General features: G+C 33.4%; 1 protein-coding gene across 1 annotated transcript; it reads left to right on the top strand.

Annotated features, from left to right (window-relative positions):
- Positions 1-8,071: 8,071 nt before the first annotated feature.
- LOC112509792 (DCN1-like protein 4) lies at positions 8,072-13,492 on the top strand. The gene is made up of 9 exons (XM_025114953.1): positions 8,072-8,368; positions 10,894-10,978; positions 11,120-11,194; positions 11,289-11,325; positions 11,737-11,820; positions 11,925-11,985; positions 12,091-12,197; positions 12,598-12,663; positions 13,156-13,492. The coding sequence occupies exons 1-9, from the start codon at positions 8,287-8,289 to the stop codon at positions 13,249-13,251; spliced, it is 693 nt and encodes a 230-aa protein (XP_024970721.1). The 5' UTR covers positions 8,072-8,286; the 3' UTR covers positions 13,252-13,492.
- Positions 13,493-18,594: the final 5,102 nt, after the last annotated feature.

Genomic DNA, 18,594 nt, shown 5'->3' with positions numbered 1-18,594 from the left:
TGTGTTTATCTGCAGTTAGTTACACAAATTCAGTTATGGGATGAAATCGGATAGAGATGAACGAGTTTAAGAGTTTTAAGAGTTTTTAAAAGTTTTAGCCAAATGCTTTATAATATAGTATAGATAAGGGTGCAGTCAATTTTTTTTTAAATATATATATTATTAAAATGTGAGTAGGAAGCCTAGGCGAGAATTTGATGACAGATAAAGAAAAAAAAGGCAAGATCACGCGTGCTACGAGAATCCTTACGCATCTTTCTATTTTTATTTTTATTTTTATTTTTATTAAAAAAATAAGATAATTTGTAAAAGACCAAAAGTACCTTGCTTGAAGTTCACTCAAACTAGATGAGCATTGGGGCAATTTGGGAATCTTCTCCTCCTTCCAAACCCCCATAGTATCTAGTTATTATTAATATAATTAATGGTTTAATCAAAATAAAGGAGTTATGGATCAATATACTTTGGGATAGTCATGGTTAAAAACCGGTTCCAGGCCAGGTCAGACCGGGCTGGTCCTTACTGGTCCCGGACCATAAGCGGTCTTGACGTAACTAGTCGTGGTCCCGATTGAAAAAGGTGAGTCCAGTCAAACTTTATTGTAACCGGTTATATGGGCTACCGGTCCCGGTCATTAAAAAATAATATGTTTTTTAAATATATATATATTCTTAATATATTATAAAATTTGTAATTGGCTTACTCAAATACACTTTAAAAATGTGTTTTATTAATATAATAAAAATTACATTGTCTTACAAAATATAGTGATAAACCGAGAATTATGAACGTTTTTTTGCGTTTTTTGTAAATCGAGAATTTGGTATGTAAACCCCTCAACCAAGACACTTATATATAGTGTTTAGATGACAAAAAATACAAAAAAGGGCCATAAAATGGTGATAAACGACTACATTAAAAAAAACAGCTACATTTTTTAAAAATCGGGCTGGACCAGCTGGTCCATAACCGGTCCCGGTCCCGCGAAACACCTCAAATCCATAACCGGTCCCAGATTTCGGTCTCATAACCGATCCTATCCCGAGCCGGGCCACGCCGGTTTGGTCATCACTACTCTGGCATGTAACTCGGTTGATAAAAGTAAAATAATTTTGGATGGATTATTCGTTTTTGGAATTTTTTTACACTCTTCAGTGTGTCCTCAATCATCTAAATTTTTAAGTGAAAATAGATATACATACCTTCCAAATGTGTTTTTATGTGTTCAGTATTATATAAAAACACGTTTTAATGGTTAAAATTTAATTTTCGAAACTTAAAAAAAACGCATATATAAATGAATAACACATCTTAACGTTCTCATTAGAGCAACCACAACATAGGAATTTTATCAAACTTCTAAACAAAATAACATTCAGAAGCCACTTTCATGTTCGGCTTGCAAACAATTGTGATATACATGTGTGTTATGTGCTCAAGGTGTTTATGAATGCATATTTATGCTATCATTAACTATTTCACAAACACATTTATTTGACAACGGTCATTCCGTCATTGTGCAATCAGATATTTGGATTGGGATGTTGAACATATACACATCTAGTTACAGTTAGTACATTATATATAAGGTTGTGTATCAAGTCATTTTATGAGACTGCTACCTTCGACATCCGAATTTCGCTTGGTGTTGTATACTTCATAATTCTTTTGTCACGATATATGATTTTTAATGCATACAATCATGCAGTGCCTTGTTGTGACATTCTGTCATTTTTGAGCTTCAGGTCAACAACTTATTATAGATCATATATTTAGAATTATATTTTACTAGGATCTAGTCATGATGATTAGAGTTCATCTGCCTTAGTTCCCAAGTTTAGTTCGGAAGATCACGCCTCGGCGGGTAACTGATGAAGTCAACTTGTGTAATGCCAAATATTTTAGAAATGCTCCAAATAAAATAAAGTTGATATTATAAACTTTTAAATTAAAATACAAAAATCCCATTTGAATGTCCAAATAATTTATCAAAAGGTGGAGTTTTGGAGTTAATAGTGTCATTTTATTAATGTTTGGGTAAATTATATAGTGGGTTATAAATTTAAGTGGGTTTATTTTTATTTAAGAAAAATAAAAGTTTTATTTGGGTTTGGGCCTTTAGAGGCCAACCCATTTTCTTCTTTAAAAAACTTCATATAAATACCCCACATCCTTTGAAAACTCTCATTTTCAAATATCATCAGCCTAAGCTTTTCATCTCTCTATTCTCTCTAAAATAAACCACCTTCCAGTCGATTCCTTCAAGCAAACCTTTAGGAAAATTCTGTCAATCTTGAAGAATATTCAAGATTTTTAAGAAAAATGTATGATACTAGTTATCTTTTATAAAATAACAAAATTATTATCTTCCTACTCCTACTTCTTGATCTTGAAATTAAACTCCTGGAGAGTTCAAAAGGTGAAGATTATGCATCAAAGACATGAAAATGTCTTCAAAAGGATGATAATCTATGATCCATGTTCTTCGATCTTTAATAAAGTAGGAGAAAATCCTTTGCATGTAGAGTTTAATCATGTAAAGTATATTTCGAAACATGGCAGATTCTTGCATGTATCTTAAATCAGACATATCTTCCTCAAAACTCAGTGGAATCGGRAAATAYTTTKYTGGAKGTTAACCTTATTTGCTAGCCTGAAAATGAAGTTAAGATCCTTGAAAAATGATGAGTCGAGACCCCAAATGACTGTCACTCGAAGAGTGTGCAATCTGTTTTGGGGGSTGTGTAACTCAAGGTTGTAGGGTAATAATGAGTGACTTAAATCCWYTCAAAATTCTTGATATTTGGAAATTGTCGGCTTRGCTCATTATTTTGGATGATGTAAAAAGTGGACATAAAATGRYTTTTGGAAGGTTCCTATTTATAATGATTTGTGAAACCCAAAAACACCTGGAACATAATTTATAATCTGTCCAAAAATCAGCTTTTGGGTAAAGGACTTTGATTTCTTTTAATATATATAATATTTTTGGGCTATTTTTAGATTTAATAATAAAATATCAATTTAAATTTATAAAAACCCGATGGCATTACATAAGATACAATTTAGCTTTATCTTTGTCGAGTACCCATAGGTGATCTAATTTTCTGGATGTTGGTCTGTTTAGGAAGGTTAGGGCGGACGTTTAGCTCTTCAAACCAGTGAGTTCTCACGACCCCACTTTTTAATGCTTTTTGTTATTTAACTGGGGGAAAAGCATGAGATTAAACAAACTATGCTGTTTATTTATTTAACCATTGGACTAAAGAACTGTTTAGTCAAGTTTTGTTTGAAACCATCGGACTAAAGAACTGTTTAGTCAAGTTTTGTTTGAAACCATTGCACTAAAGAACTGTTTAGTCAAGTTTTGTTTGAAACCATCGGACTAAAGAACTGTTTAGTCAAGTTTATTATGTCATGAAATATTGACTGTTTTTGCACTATAAAATAAATGCTAAATTGATGTGCTTGGGAGTATGTTTCCAAATAAAGTCTCCGTCCGTAAACGCTACTTGTTAACTCGGGCACGTCCCCGGGCCGTGGTATTGTGGATAGCCGCTATTGTATTGACAGTCCCACCCAGAAAGGGGTGCACATTACCTATGTTTTCTTAGTCTAATCATGTGGAATTTGGACCACCGCTGAATTAGTACTACTACGAACTGTGAGACATAAGTAAGTGTACGGGCTACTTATGGTCGTTCGTAAAATAATGGGGCACGTTGGTCAGGTAAGGCTCAGTAGCGTCTCAAGTTAAGCATCGTGGTAGATTTACATTTATTAAGTGCAATAGTTTACGTATAAGTTTGCAAATAAATAATTTATGCATTGTAATATTTTGTGCATGTGAAAACCCGTGAGCTCACCAACTCTATGTAGTTGACGTTGTTTTATGTTCCATGCTTTTCAGGTAATAAGTAAGAAATGAAATATTTTGGGAGCATACTTGTGGCAAGACCGATTAAGTTCGCATTTGAAGTTTTTGTAAAAGAAGTATACTATCCCGTTTTGGTTATCGGTGTTAAACTCAATTTAATTTGTAATATTGAAAGGTGTTATTTATTAACTGCTGCTGTGACTCGCTTACCTGTTACATCTCGTGTTTCCGCTTTAGCGGGGTGTGACACTTGCACACGTAAACAAACATCTCACAGAAGTTTATCTTACAGATTTTGTGTGTGTCCGAACTGACAGAGCCAACCTTGGCGCTAAGCACACCCTCACCCTTATAAAAAATAGAGAACACATTGTTTTTGAGATGGTGAGAACTCGGCTTATTACACAGTTTTTTCTCTCCCTTCTCTCTTTCTATCTCTCTCTCTCTCTCTCCCTCTAATTATCAGATATAAATTTTATATTTAGTTCATCAGAATTCAAAAATAACAATTCATATATATATATATATATGTGTGTGTGTGTGTGTGTGTGTTTGTGTATGTATGTGTGTATATTTACGGGTTTAATTGCTTGAGGACTCTAAAATTTGTGAAATCCATCATAAGTCATTAATTTAAAATAATCAATGTTATTAATTAATAAGATACAACGATATAATTATCATTATTTATTTAACAAAAATTAATGTATTTTAAAGAAAATTCTGTCATAAGTCGAGTAGCAGGTTATTCGAGTTCGACTAGAAAAAATAGTATCGCAGGCTCAACCTCAATTAAGTTTTTCAAAGTCGGGTTCGAGCTCGATACTCGTTTATGAGCTCGAATTCGAGATTAATTAACCCATTTATTTACTCAACCTCGATAATTATATATTTTGATTATATAATTTGTAAGCATATAAAAATGTTTGGCTCGAAAAAGTATATGCTCGAATGGCTCGACTCGACTCCTAAAGTTTAATCCATTTTTCGAATTAGTTAAGTCGAACATTGGTGTTATGGAGCTCAACACGTTAAGCTAAACAAGTTTTATTTTGTGTTCAAGATCGACTCGAGCTCGGTAATTATTAAGCTCGAGCACAAAATAATCGAGCGTTAGTTTACACCCCTACTCTTATCTCCGTATTAATATATACACAATATGAACATATTGTGAACACAATGTAAACAATCTTAAGAAATCTTTTACTATGGTTTTCACAACGTATTCATAAAATTTACATAGTGTTCTTAAGTGGTAGATTTAGCTTTAGTTTTATTGATTTAGTTTGTGTTCACAATACGTTCCCAAATTTTACCAGATTTTATATTTTTTAAATGCGTTCTCAAATTATAATAATAATCCTAAGAAAATATTCATATTGTATGCATATACAGTTACACATATGTATATGTATATATATATGTTATGGAGAGAGAATAAATGAATTATAAATTGGATTTCACGAATGCCATGAATTATAAAGTCCTTAACAGAAAGAGAGTTGTCTTTTTGTTTCTATGTACGTGTGTACTAAATAATGGTGTTTAAATGAAGAATTGTATGAGACACGTTTTTTTCATTTGCGTGGCGAATACAGTGATTTACCTTTTTTACATATCGTTTTCACCTTTGATGAGGATTGAAACCTTGACCTCCCTCATAGAAGGTCAATGACTCACATACCACTAGGTCAAAGACTTTTTGATTACAATGACTTACCTTACCGGTGCAATGCTTCTAAATGGGACTTCAATGAAGTAGTTGACATTATCTTTTATTTTTTATGGAGGTTAATTATTTTTATTATAATTGATAAATAGTTGTTGTAATCTTCAAAAAAAAAAAAATATTAGAGTTGAATATAATTCTTTTTTAAGATTTTTAATTTTGAAGATATGACACATCTTTTGACATTTTCCAAGCATTCAATATTTAAGGTGGTTTGGTTGTTTTTTCGTTAAGTTCTATATAGATAAAATTGTATATATAGATAAAATTGTCTTAATGAATTAAGTTAAGTTGTTGTTTGTTTATTAGACTGAATAAATTATGTGAATGATGTAAATGATCATTTTACCTTTTGTATTATATGAATGAACTTGTATTTCGTACCATATTTTTTTTTTGTTATTTATCAGTTATCACCAAACTCTTTAACAAAAAAAATTCAATTTCTTTGGAGGGGAACAACAACTGAAAACGGCTGCTAATACCTCGTAGGGCGTAGGCTGAGGAACGAAAGGAGGAATCTGTCCGAAGATTATTTTTGGAACCTTTAACATCATCAAGACCATTAATGGTGTCAACAAAGATTTACATAAATGACAATAAACCAGTAGCAACATCAAACACCTTTAGGTGTGCAATCCATTTCCCAAATACTCAAATAAGAAAATGATGCATATATTCAGATAAAAAAAATATTTTCAAATAACAAACATAAGAAAAGAACCAACTTAGAATTTGTAGTCGTGATTACTGTTTTAGAGTACCCAAGAACAAGAAAATTGTTGTGCGCATCTTGTTCAAAACCCACTTGGAAAATAAATCAGATCGTGAACTTGCTTCAATCAAATCTTGAACTGGTCCTGATGATTCAAGTGAAAATCACAAAGATCCAGAAACCATTTTCAACTTGTTGAAATAGGTGGAAAAAAAAATTCGATTAGAGGAAGGAGATGGACATGGATAGCAGATCCATGGAGATCTGTCAAGGTAGAGAAGAGCAGATCCATGGTGACCGGAGGAGTTCAACATTTGGGGTGAAGGGGGTTTTGAGAGAAGGGCAGTGAAAGGAAATTTGATGGCTTAGTGGTGACATGGCCTCTCCCTTAGCTAAACGAATAAGCTCATTAAACCCAATGGCCTAATAATAAGTTAGACATGGCTTATCGAATAAGGTATATATATCCATTAAGCCTATTAAGTTGTTACCAAACATGCCCTTACGTTCTCTGTCAATATACAAGTACCAAAATATTCATCAAAGCATGATTTGGTTCCATCAATCGTTATGTTTCATTTTTTATGTTCCATTTTTTGAAAGTGATTTATTATTATAGTGAGTTGATGGGTTTTGCCTAGACTAACAAATAGTGATCCGTGCAATCAATCATCGACTTAGTTATCAGCTATCAACTAGTTTATCAGTCATATACTAATTTACCAAACAAAACCTTAAAATTAGTTTATAGAGTAAATTACAAATTTCGTCCCTGTGGTATGGCGAAAATGTGGATTGGGTCCCTCAAGTAATTACAGGGATGGTCATTGTGGTTTCATTTTTGTTATGGATCAGATCCCTCATGTTAACAGCTGTTTAAAATCTCAGTTAACTTAGAAGTATTTTATATTTTCACTGTACTATGAAATTTGTAACTGTTTCAAGAACCTGTTTGTCAATTTCTAAAACTCAATAATAAAAAAGAAAAAAGAATACAATACTTCCCAATTAACCTGTTTTACCAGATCGGAGGTGAGGACTCGGGAGGGGTCGGTGACGAGGGGAAGACGTACAGGAGGGTGTTATTTGTTTTTTATTATTTAGTGTTACAAAGTGGCGAAACAGGTTATTGAAAACATTACAAATTTCATAATACAACGAAAACATAAAAATATTTTAAGTTAAGTGAGTTTTTAAACAACTATTAACATGAGAGACCTGATCCATAATAAAAATGAAACCAAATAAAAAGATAATTTAATTATTTTTATAATTTATTTTTGTAGATAATACCATTCAATTCTATTTCAAATCCAACAAATTAAATACATCAAACATTTCAAATCCTTGGTATGATTATTTGTTCGTCTTATTCGATACTGAGGGGCCGTTTACCACACACTTACCCGGTAAATAATTAATGGTAAAATTTAACACTATAATTTACTTATCGGGTAAGATTTTAATCCACTAAAACGGTATTATATGCAACAATTTTCCCGGTAAGCGCTTACCGTGGTAAGAGTCAATAAGACTCTTGGTCATTTTCTCGTTCTTACCGGGTAAGATTCTTGGTCCTTACTATATTCATCCGATAAGATAATGTGACTTGGTGTTCGTTTACCCGAGTAATCGTTTGACAAACGGGCTCCCGACTTATTTGAAGTATTTTGCAAAAATAATTTAAAAAATTGAATGTTTTTAGTTACAAAATAAAAAAGAAAAAAAGAAAATAATTTGTTGAAACATTCCAATAAGGGATCCAAGACCTTGACACAACCGACCATCGTATCTAGCAGTCAACCGTCGGCAGCACATCCTTCTCCAATCCCCTTCCGATCATCTCGAGTCGTCACCGCTTGTTATCGCCTCTTCGATTTCATTACGTCATCCTCATCCTCATCGCCATCATTGATTTTTCTTCCTAATTCTTCGAAATTCGGTTTTTTTGATAATTTATTCAAGATGCGTCGGGCTTCATCGAAGAAAGGCCCAGCTAATTCGACGACCTCCACTAATTCTTCTGCCATGGATCTATTCCGCTCTGGTATTCAATCAATTCTCTGTTTCTTGATTTCACTTTCGCTATAAGTAGGTTAGTTTTTACTTTGATTTGATGATTTCGTTCGATTCCAAGTAAAATCAAGGCGCATGTTACTGTTTTCACAATTCTTAGCCAGTCCCCCAGCTTAGAGGTAATTTAGAAAACCATGATAGCCTTATAAATGAATGCTAATGGAGCTTTGTTTTTCGATTATAATTTTAGTTTATTTTAAAGACGTATGGATAGATATAGAAAAAAGGCTTTGGCAGGGATCAATGTTAATTTCGTTGGTAGAAGATTCTAGCTAGACTCGCTCAAAACTCCCGTTCATTTTCCCAAAATTTAATGTGTTTCTCTTGAACAGGAATTTATTGTGTTCAGTTGTTCATATATTGATTCTGACCATATCTCACATCATAAATAACTGCCCTTGTGTGCAAAGTAACAAGAAAAAAGAGTATTATTCTAACCATAGGTAACCAACGGACGAATATAGAGCTGGGCTTCTGTTGAGATTTGATCAGAGTCATCTGGTTTAAGCCCAATCTATTCCTTAAAAATAGTCATTTTATCACAATATACATGCTACTGATCCCTCCTACAACCTGAAGTATGAGATAACCATGAAGAATTTTAATCTTTTTGTCCAAACTTTTATATCTTAATTCTATTCATGTTACTGAATTGATATATCTGAGAAGGGGAGCGGGGAGCTCAGTTGCCCTTTTCTATGCTGACTGAGCAGTAAGGGATAGGAATGGTATTTCAACATACAATAGGCCTGCTTTTGTGAAATCAACATCCTGCTATAACTGGAAAGAAGATTTGCACAAAGATACGATGGGGTATAGAATTTTACTTGCATCTCTAGTCGAAGAAGGGTAGCAGTGATATTCACCAGTTGAAATATATACTTTTGTACCATACTATTTGTCTGTAATCTGAACATTATGTGATAATCTTTCTGTACCTGTGTATTAGTAATCTGAGAAATATTTGCCGTTTCTTTGGAGCTAGATTTCGATAATGTTCGATCAAACATGGTGTCATATTTCTTGGTTGTTTAAGAATAGCTATTGCCTAGTTTGAAGAAAACGAGGGTGAAGATTGAGATGATTGGTAGGATATGAAGAATGTTAGAATCCAATGATTTTGTAAGCAAGACTAACTTGAAAAAGTATAATATATTTAAGAGTCTCCTGTTAAATATGAATCAAGTTCGGTGAAGTTTTATGAGATCAAATTTTGTTTTATATAGATTATCGGTGAGGAGATATTAGAGGGTAGCACCATAGCAGGGTATATTCACATATTTAGTATATGTTGACACAAACTAAACCATGTACAAGATTGAGTTATGGGTTGTGGTGTTGGTTCCAATCTTTAGCGTATACAAGAAACAGTAATATTGGGAGACGTTGCTTTTGCAGTGGCAAAAGGTTTGGGCTGGAATTCTGTTTCTTGGGCATGTGGATGAACTTTTTGCAGTTTTTCTGCTATATGTGTGTAACTAAATGGATAACATGAGGCAAACTATTAACTGGTTCTTAATCCTTTGTGCCTGCAACGTACATGTTTGAGTCGGGGAATTGCTTCCCATCCTCAACCCTCTCGAAGCCAAGGAGCCTTGGTACATGGGTCACCCTTCTAAACATCTATGAATACATCTATCCTTAACATTGTGCAAAAAGTAGTTCTTCGCCTCTTCCAGGTTTGTTGTATGAAGATTATGTTTCTTGATAATAAACTTTCGGGCTCATAAATTGTGCGATCCATAGATATCTGATCGAGACAATCTTCAAGAAAAAAAAAATTTGTAAGCCCAATACAAGGCAACCACAATTGCTATTAGAGACAATACGATATATAATCTTAATTGAGATTTAGTTAATATAATTATATAAGCTAGCTGCTCTGCAAAGGGTGCATGTACATGGTTTGTTATGTCTTTCGGTTTGCCCTTGTGTGTTTTAATTGATCCCTGCCTCCCTGGAGGCATCTTTTGGCATTGCTTTATGAAGGTTTTAAGGAATTCTACATAAGTAGCTGGTAAGGGTGACTTTTCTGATGTGCTTTGTAGCAAAGAAGTGTAGAGTAGGTAGATCTATAATATCCTTATTAACAGGGATACATTGGCTTACCTTCACCATTGCCACATCTGTGGAGTGATTTCTACTCTACCAACAAAAGGATGCTTTGTTTAAGCATGATTGGATAGATGAGAAGTTGGTGAATATATCTAGCATCCAGAACTTGAATGTATTCTCAACCGAGAATTAGAAGCGATTCTATGTGGGAGAGTAGCTTCTTTCTTCTTTGAGAATCAGGTCCTGTGCAATGTAAATACGTAATAAAACATGAAATACATGATTCCTTTGTATGTTCATAGCATGACTTGGATAGGAAATGTATTTGTTGCTGAACTAGCCATTATTGTTTCTCCTATCCCAAAACCTCCCCTCCACTCTTCTCAAAGTCATATTCAATCCTTGTTGAGTTTCACTTCTGGAATTGACCTTTTTCTTCAGCTTCAGGTAAAGCTGCAACCAAGGAGCTGGAACGTATTGACCAGCTATTTTATTCATATGCAAATGACTCTTCTGGTATGATTGAGTAAGTGTAATCTATTTATTTTGATGATTACATTTGTGGCAGTAGAATCTGCATTAATCTCTAGTCTCTTTGCTTGAGTTGTCAATCTTCGCTTCTTCTTTTTTGATTGTCATTCTAATACATTCATGTTTCTGTGAACAGCCCAGAAGGAATAGAGTATCTCTGTTCTGACCTAGAAGTTGAACATACGAATGTACGAATATTAATGCTAGCTTGGTAAGTCCCATTGCAGCCATTTTCATTTGACTACAACACCTTATGATTATTGTGTATTGTGTCACTTTCATTACTGATTGGTTGATATCTTCAGGAAAATGCAGTCTGAAAGGCAGGGATACTTCACCCTGGTAATATAAATTAGCATTTTGGACCTAAATAGTAGCATGACATGAAACAAATCTTGTTTCTTGACACAGCATTAGCTCACTGCCATCATCGTTCTATGTTTCACCTGATATATAAATGTAACATATGCATGCAACTTATGATAATTGTTATGCACTTATTGACCCCAGGCCCATACCACAATTTTTTCCTGATGTCACTGTTCCACTTCTCTAATTTGATTATGGTCTAGTAATATATGATATTGTTTCAAGATTTCTTTACATTTTCCTTTACTCCACTTTTTCTCATTGAGAATAAAGTATGGTTAAAATGCAAAAATGGGTGATGATAAATGAAAGCATAGAATTAAAAAGAAATGTCCTGATGTAATAACCTTCAAAATTCCTGTTCTTTTTGCGTATTCTTTGCAGGAAGAGTGGCGAAGAGGACTTAAAGCATTACGGGCGGATACTATAGTTAAATTAAAAAAGGCACTTCCTGAGCTGGAGAACGAGGTATTTTAGCATGCTAGTTTTCATTTTTTTGCAAGTTTTTTTGCATATAATGACAAGTATGTTTGGATTGCTTAACTGTTTGTTCTATTTCATTCCTTTAAAAGGTCCGCAGGCCATCAAATTATGTGGAGTTTTACTCTTATGCATTTCGATATTGCCTAACAGGTATAGTAAGCCTTTGGCAGCTTATAGTCTAATGTTATATAACTCTGAAACTTATTCGGTTCTCAGATTCGATTGCTTATCAGTATTGTTTTTATATTTATGTAGAGGAAAAGCAGAAGAGTATAGATATTGAGAGCATATGTGAATTGTTGGAGCTTGTTTTGGGGTCGCAGTTCCCTCATCAGGTGGATTTGTTCATTCAGTATCTAAGGGTGAGCCTGAAGACCCCTTGTGTTCCTAAGCAGCTAATATGTCTGATGATTCCAAACTGTCATGTTTTCCATTATGTATGAAGAAATGTGAGCCTTGCCATCACCATCCACACAAAAACCAACACAAAGATATTAAGAAAATAAGAGAACAAGAAGATGGTGAATGAAACCAAAGGCTCATTGGCCCAGCTATACCCGGGTTACCAGTAGAGCCCAACCTCCATGGAGGTCAAGGGTTCAAACCAGTGTGTCTGAGTTTTGCCATACATATATCTATACACACACACACTCTCTCTCTCTCTTAAAAAACGAGATGGTGGATGAATATCAGAATGAAGCTATAAGTAGCAGATATGAAATTATGAACCATTACACATTCTAATTTTGGGCCATTTTGCAGACACAGATTGATTACAAGGTCATTAACATGGATCAATGGATGGGGTTCTACAGATTTTGCAATGAGGTAGTCAGATATACGTTTACCATTTTCTCTTGTGATTCACCAACCTCGATCAATTGTTTCTCTTGCTAATGGATTTTTAAAAGAATTCTAGAATTCAAGCATCTCGTAATTATTTGTGTTTGATATGAAGATTTAGCTTCTAATCTCCGACAGATTTTCTAAAATTTCTTCAAAATGGAGAAACAAAAGTTAGAATCTTCATAAAGAAAATATTAATCCAACTCCCAACAGTTTCTCATTTTGGAGATATCGACATCAATTATATTATTAAAATATTTAATAGATTTAATATCCCAACAAATTATCAAATAAATTCCAAGTGAAACGATAATACTCGAGAGTTCTCTAAATTTGGAGATTTTTTTATCATCTCTCTTCTACTTTGGAGGATTTGTTGGAGAAAGAAATACGTTAAAAACTCCAAAATCATCATTTTCTCAAAATAAGAATCTATTGTAGATGCTTTGGTATTAAAATTTTCGTGTTTTGCAGATAAGTTTCCCAGATTTCAACAATTATGATGAGGAACTTGCTTGGCCGTTGATCCTTGACAACTTTGTCGAGTGGGTGAGGTCAAAACAGAGTTGATCAAATTTTATCGGGCATCAAATTCTTGTTCAGGTACTCGTGTTGTCACCAAGGAAATCACTTCTTCGAATGCTTCATTAATTCTATCGTCCCAATCAATGTGCATGATTCTGCTGAAACAAGTAAACAACACATATGTTAATTTCCCCCTTCCTTTATGAACAATTTGTACTTTTTAAAATATAGAGGCAAATTGTGTTTTTTTATACACAAATGGAGTAAGAATAAACCATTGCTGCTCCCAAAACTATACAGCTTACTAACTGAAGGGACCCATCAAACATTTGGTGTAGTCTACTCAACTCAGCAATGGGTTAATGTTGTTGGCCTTTAAGGGTGCAGGATTGGACTGGCGAGAGTAAGGTACGTAAGTGAGAGAATTGTGGAAAGGTTTAAGATTTTAATTTGACATGGGTAGTTTAGTAATTTACTTATTTTGTCTAGTTTCTTTGCATTTTTGTCCCACTCAGTTTTGTCTTTCTTTTAGTCTAATTTTTTGCATAAAGAGTAAGCCACTAAGTTTTTGTTCCGTTCCATCTCTTCTTGTCTTAGTATCCAAACTGAGGACTTGAGCTTTATGGGACTCACAGCTTATTCGGTCAGTTATACATGACTATTTGATAGTGATTTGATGATACTAAAAAAGGCTTATTCAATACCCATATGTCTTAACTGAAATGGCAATAATGATGTAGCATATGGTAGCAAAAGAATCCTATGCTGGATGGTATTTGATAGTGGGACCTGGGTACAGGTAGTCTTACAAAGGTAAAAGCATGAAAAGAGGAAAGTAATGATTCAGATGGTGGGTAAGCTAGAAAGAAAAGCTGTACCACCTTCTGCCATCAAATAATTTTGTTATGTTGTTATATTATGTGCTATTATTATGTCCCTGCTCCTGCTCCTGCTTAATGGAATGACATCCATTCTTCCCATCTTTTTCCAATAGTGGGTGAAGACTTGTTGCTAGTAGTTAGAAATAGGTTTTCCTAAGACTTTTCTGGATTTAAAGTCAGTACATTGAATTCTTTTGAGACCAACTTGTTTTCGTGAGACCAACTACGAAGGCACAATAACACACTGAACATTTACAACAAAAAACACAGTGATGGTAAAAAACAAACTTTCATAGTGTTTTGATGTGAAGTTTCATTGTTATTTTGTGGTTTCAAGGGCCTCACGAAAATATGTTGGTCTTACATAATCCCAAGCCTAAAGTCATATTTTTAAAGGACTTGAATGTGAACTCGTCTTTGTAACTTGGGTTCTCGGTGGTGGCGGGACTGGATTGGGAAAAAAAAGGTTTCTATTTATAAGATATCCAATGAAGGTGTTGTTGGAATTGATATCTTGTTCAAAATCTGTTGTATGGATTGTATTTTATTGTGAAAATTTGTTAAAAGTTAGGGCATGTTTGTTAGTAGCCTAACGAGCTTAATGAGACTCACAGCTTGACGAGCTTAATGAGACTCCACTTATTATGTTTGTTATATATGGTTGTTTAGTAGTAGTTTGATGATATAAGAAGTGGCTTATTCATTAAGCTTATAAGGAAGCTGACAGTTTTATCCATGTAGAACTTAATTGAAACCAACCAAACAAGTTTGAAGCAAAAGTTATAAGAATTTGTATTTGGAAATTTCAGGTTTTATGCTCCGGCTGCGATCTTTAAAAAAATATACCTAACATTGCACTTTTCTAAAAATACACTCTTCTATTTTGTAAATCGCTATAATTTTCATTTTATCATATCTTGTTTCCTCTATTTTAATTAAAAACAATATATTTGAGAGAAATACGGTAATTAATGTTTGATACAATAATAAGTTATTACTTATATATATACTATTGGAGTATCCTATTTTCACACAATTCACGGGGTTCAACAAACAATCGAATATTTCACGATCAAGGGTGTAATACTCTTTGGTGTAGCGGTTCTTATATATCGTATTAACAATCGAGAGAAAAAATCTCTATTTGATAATAAGAGCAGGCTAAACGAAAAGGAAAGGGGCTGTTTTTCGTCGGAATAGGGGCCGGTTGACACAATCCCATTTCTTTCTCCCTTTCTTTCCGTTGGTCAACAACCAACAAAAGTTATCGTTTAGTTCTTCACTACTCGTACAGGAAGGCCTCTCCTTCTGTATGGGGGGAATCYTTTATTCTCAATCAAGATGCCTCAACTGGATAAATTCACTTATTTCACACAATTCTTCTGGTCATGCCTTTTCCTCTTTACTTTCTGTATAGCCATATGCAATGATGGAGATGGACTACTTGGGATCAGCAGAATTCTAAAACTACGTAACCAACTGCTTTCACACCGTACGAACAACATCCGGAGCACGCACTCCAACAGTTTGGAGATGGCTCATTTTCTCAATGAGATTGGTTTCCAGAGTCTCACGTACTTGAGCCTGGTAATTCTCTGGAGTGAAGTTTCATAGTCATCTGGAAAGTGCCCAGGTCGAAACGATCCAAATAGTCGAGGGGATCATATTCGTAGTAGCGAGTTCAAGTAGATATTAAACGACAAGAGTTGGTTCCATTTGGTATTTTTTTTATAGATTCTGCTCCCCATGCTTTTACTCACTTTTTTATGGTAAACAGGACTTGAGAAATCTTGTTCTCATCACTTGTCACATCAGCATGGTAACCGGTTGAAGCATCAACCGACTACTTAAATGTTTAAAACTGTACATCTTAGGTACCAAGTTAAAATACGTTATTTTATCATGCAATTTGCCATTAATTATATTACTTATATTTAAACTTAGTTATATGTGATTGTGTTTGTTTATTTTCTTGTTCATGTGTTCATTTATTTTTTATTTTTTCTTTGTGCTTGTTTCATATTTATTTGGATCATCAAAATTTTCAAGTGGTAAGATTTCAAAAAGAAAACTTAAAAAAAAACCCCTAATCCAAGTTACAAGTTTAAAAGTTGTGGTATGCTCAAGTTTATCACATAAAATGTCGTAAAACGGTTATATTCATTTGTCTCTTTCTAGGTTTTTTTGTGTCCAAGTGGATCTCTAAAAAAAATTCAGTACTTAAATCTAAAAAATAAACGACCACAGATTTTTTATCTCGAATAGAGAGTTACGTGTCAAAAGTTATAGGTTTTCAATGTTTGTTACAGAAAATGTTGTGAAACAGTAACGTATTCATCCGTCTCTCGAAGTTCTGTGTTTATTGCATCTTCAGAATTTCCAGTAATCTAAAAACATAAACAACTGAAAAGAAACTTTCTTAATTCGATTACAGATAAATGCATAACCGTTTTTGCAACAGTTTACATGATAAACTTCGGGAAACTATATTTTTTACACTCGTTACTTGGATCAAGATGTTTTTTAATTGCTTAGTTTATTAAGATCTAAATGCTTAAATTTTTTAGAGATCCGACGGGGCACCGGAAAACACACAAAGATAAGCCATAAATATACTTCTGTAATATATTTTTTTTCAAACAGACACCGTATGCATTGTTCTTGAGAGAGAGAGGATATTAGAAAGTAATGGGTCGTTTACCAAGGCTTACCATCAAGAGTCATCACTCTCATTTACCTTATGGGGTAACACTATTGACCATCAAAATGGATTGTTGGTAAGCGTTTATTACCCGATAAGCACTTACTGAGTAAGATTCTTCTATTTCACTTAACAAGTAAGATTCTCGATCCTTGTTATGTCTATTGTTTGGGAGGATTCATGGTCCTTATCATGGTTACTTATAAGGTAAGTGACATCTAGTAAGTGCTTATCCAGTAAACGTTTGATAAGCGAATCTTAAATTAAAGATGAAAAGTAAATAAAATAAACATTATAGTAAAATTTTGAAAGAGAGAGAGAGAGTGAAATTTTCGTTTGTATTTTAAGTCTCACTTTCATCTATTTCCCCCCCATTAAATGGGACCAAAGTAATCCATGGCAAATGACCATACACCATTGATCAAATGCCAAGAGAGCCAACGTAAAAGACAATCTAGTCTTGTCCTTTCATTCCTAGCATCATGTCCACCCCAAACGACACTCCCACATGTTGCTCCAAGAAAGGGCATAATGGAGTTTCACATCAAATTTTACATATATGGTTGGATTTACGTAACATCGGTCTGTTTTTGTGAGACCCATGAGAACATTTTTTTTACATTTGAAACTTCACAACAAAACGTTGTGAAGGTAAAAGAAAGCCGAACTTTCACAGTGTTTTGCTATGAAGTTTCAAGTGTAAAAAAGTGGTCTCACGAAAACAGACTGGTCTCACGTGATCCCAAGTCTATATATACATATTTAAAGTGTGTTTGGTTTCAAATAATTTCAATGAATGTTATTATAAAATTTGGATTTCATGGAAGGGATTTTGAATTAAAAGAGTCTCGATTTGAAATCTTTGATTTGTAAGATTTGAAATCAATGAATTTCATTTCTTGTTGAGAATTTAGAAAATATATAAAAAATTATTAAAATTACTTTTTATTAATTAATTATTTTAAAACAAATATTTTTAACATGTTTTAAACATTATTATCCGCAAATTCTATAAAATCTACCAAATTCCTCTTGAGATTTCAGATTTTTGTAGGACTTATTTGAAATCCCAAGATTTCAATTTCAAACTTTCATTTAAACCAAACATAGAATTTTGCAAGTTTTATTAAATCCCGCAAACCAAGCGTGCACTAACAATATACCCATCAAAACTAGGGTGGACTTGGAACGATACCATGTTTTTTTCTCCAATATCGCATACCAACCAACTATAATTGATACACAAAATTTTATATTGTATACCAATCTACTCTACTTGGTACTAATTTGATTGAAACCAAATTTTTCTGGTTGGTACATGTTGATATTGGTTTTGTACCAATACATATGTGAAAACTTGCCACTTGTTCAAATTTGAGTGACATTTTGAGTTTTCATGTAACTTACATGATGTTTAAGGGTTTTTAACCGCAAGGAATAAAACTTGCAAACATTCAAATTTGCTAACAAAATAGTTATAGCTACAATATTTAATATTAATACATAAAAAGTACAAAAACTAATAAATAATTGAATAAGTTGGTAACATGGTACTATAATGGCACGTGACTTCTAAATTCCAATATGGTATGATACTATCAACTAATTATAATTGATATAAACTAAATTGATACCAATTTAGTTGATACAGTTGATTCACATATTAACTGTTTTGGTTTGACACAAATTAGTCATTAGTAATCAAAACCAATAGGTTTTTATGGTAATCTATGAATTACAAATAAATTTGAACAAGGATTACCAAGAGAGTAGAGCAAATATGAATCAATAGTTTCAATGTAAATC

Source organism: Cynara cardunculus, assembly GCF_001531365.2.
Source record: "Cynara cardunculus var. scolymus isolate 2C chromosome LG 3, CcrdV1, whole genome shotgun sequence".
NCBI classification, from domain to species: Eukaryota; Viridiplantae; Streptophyta; class Magnoliopsida; order Asterales; family Asteraceae; genus Cynara; species Cynara cardunculus.
This window is presented reverse-complemented; position numbering and strand designations above follow the sequence as displayed.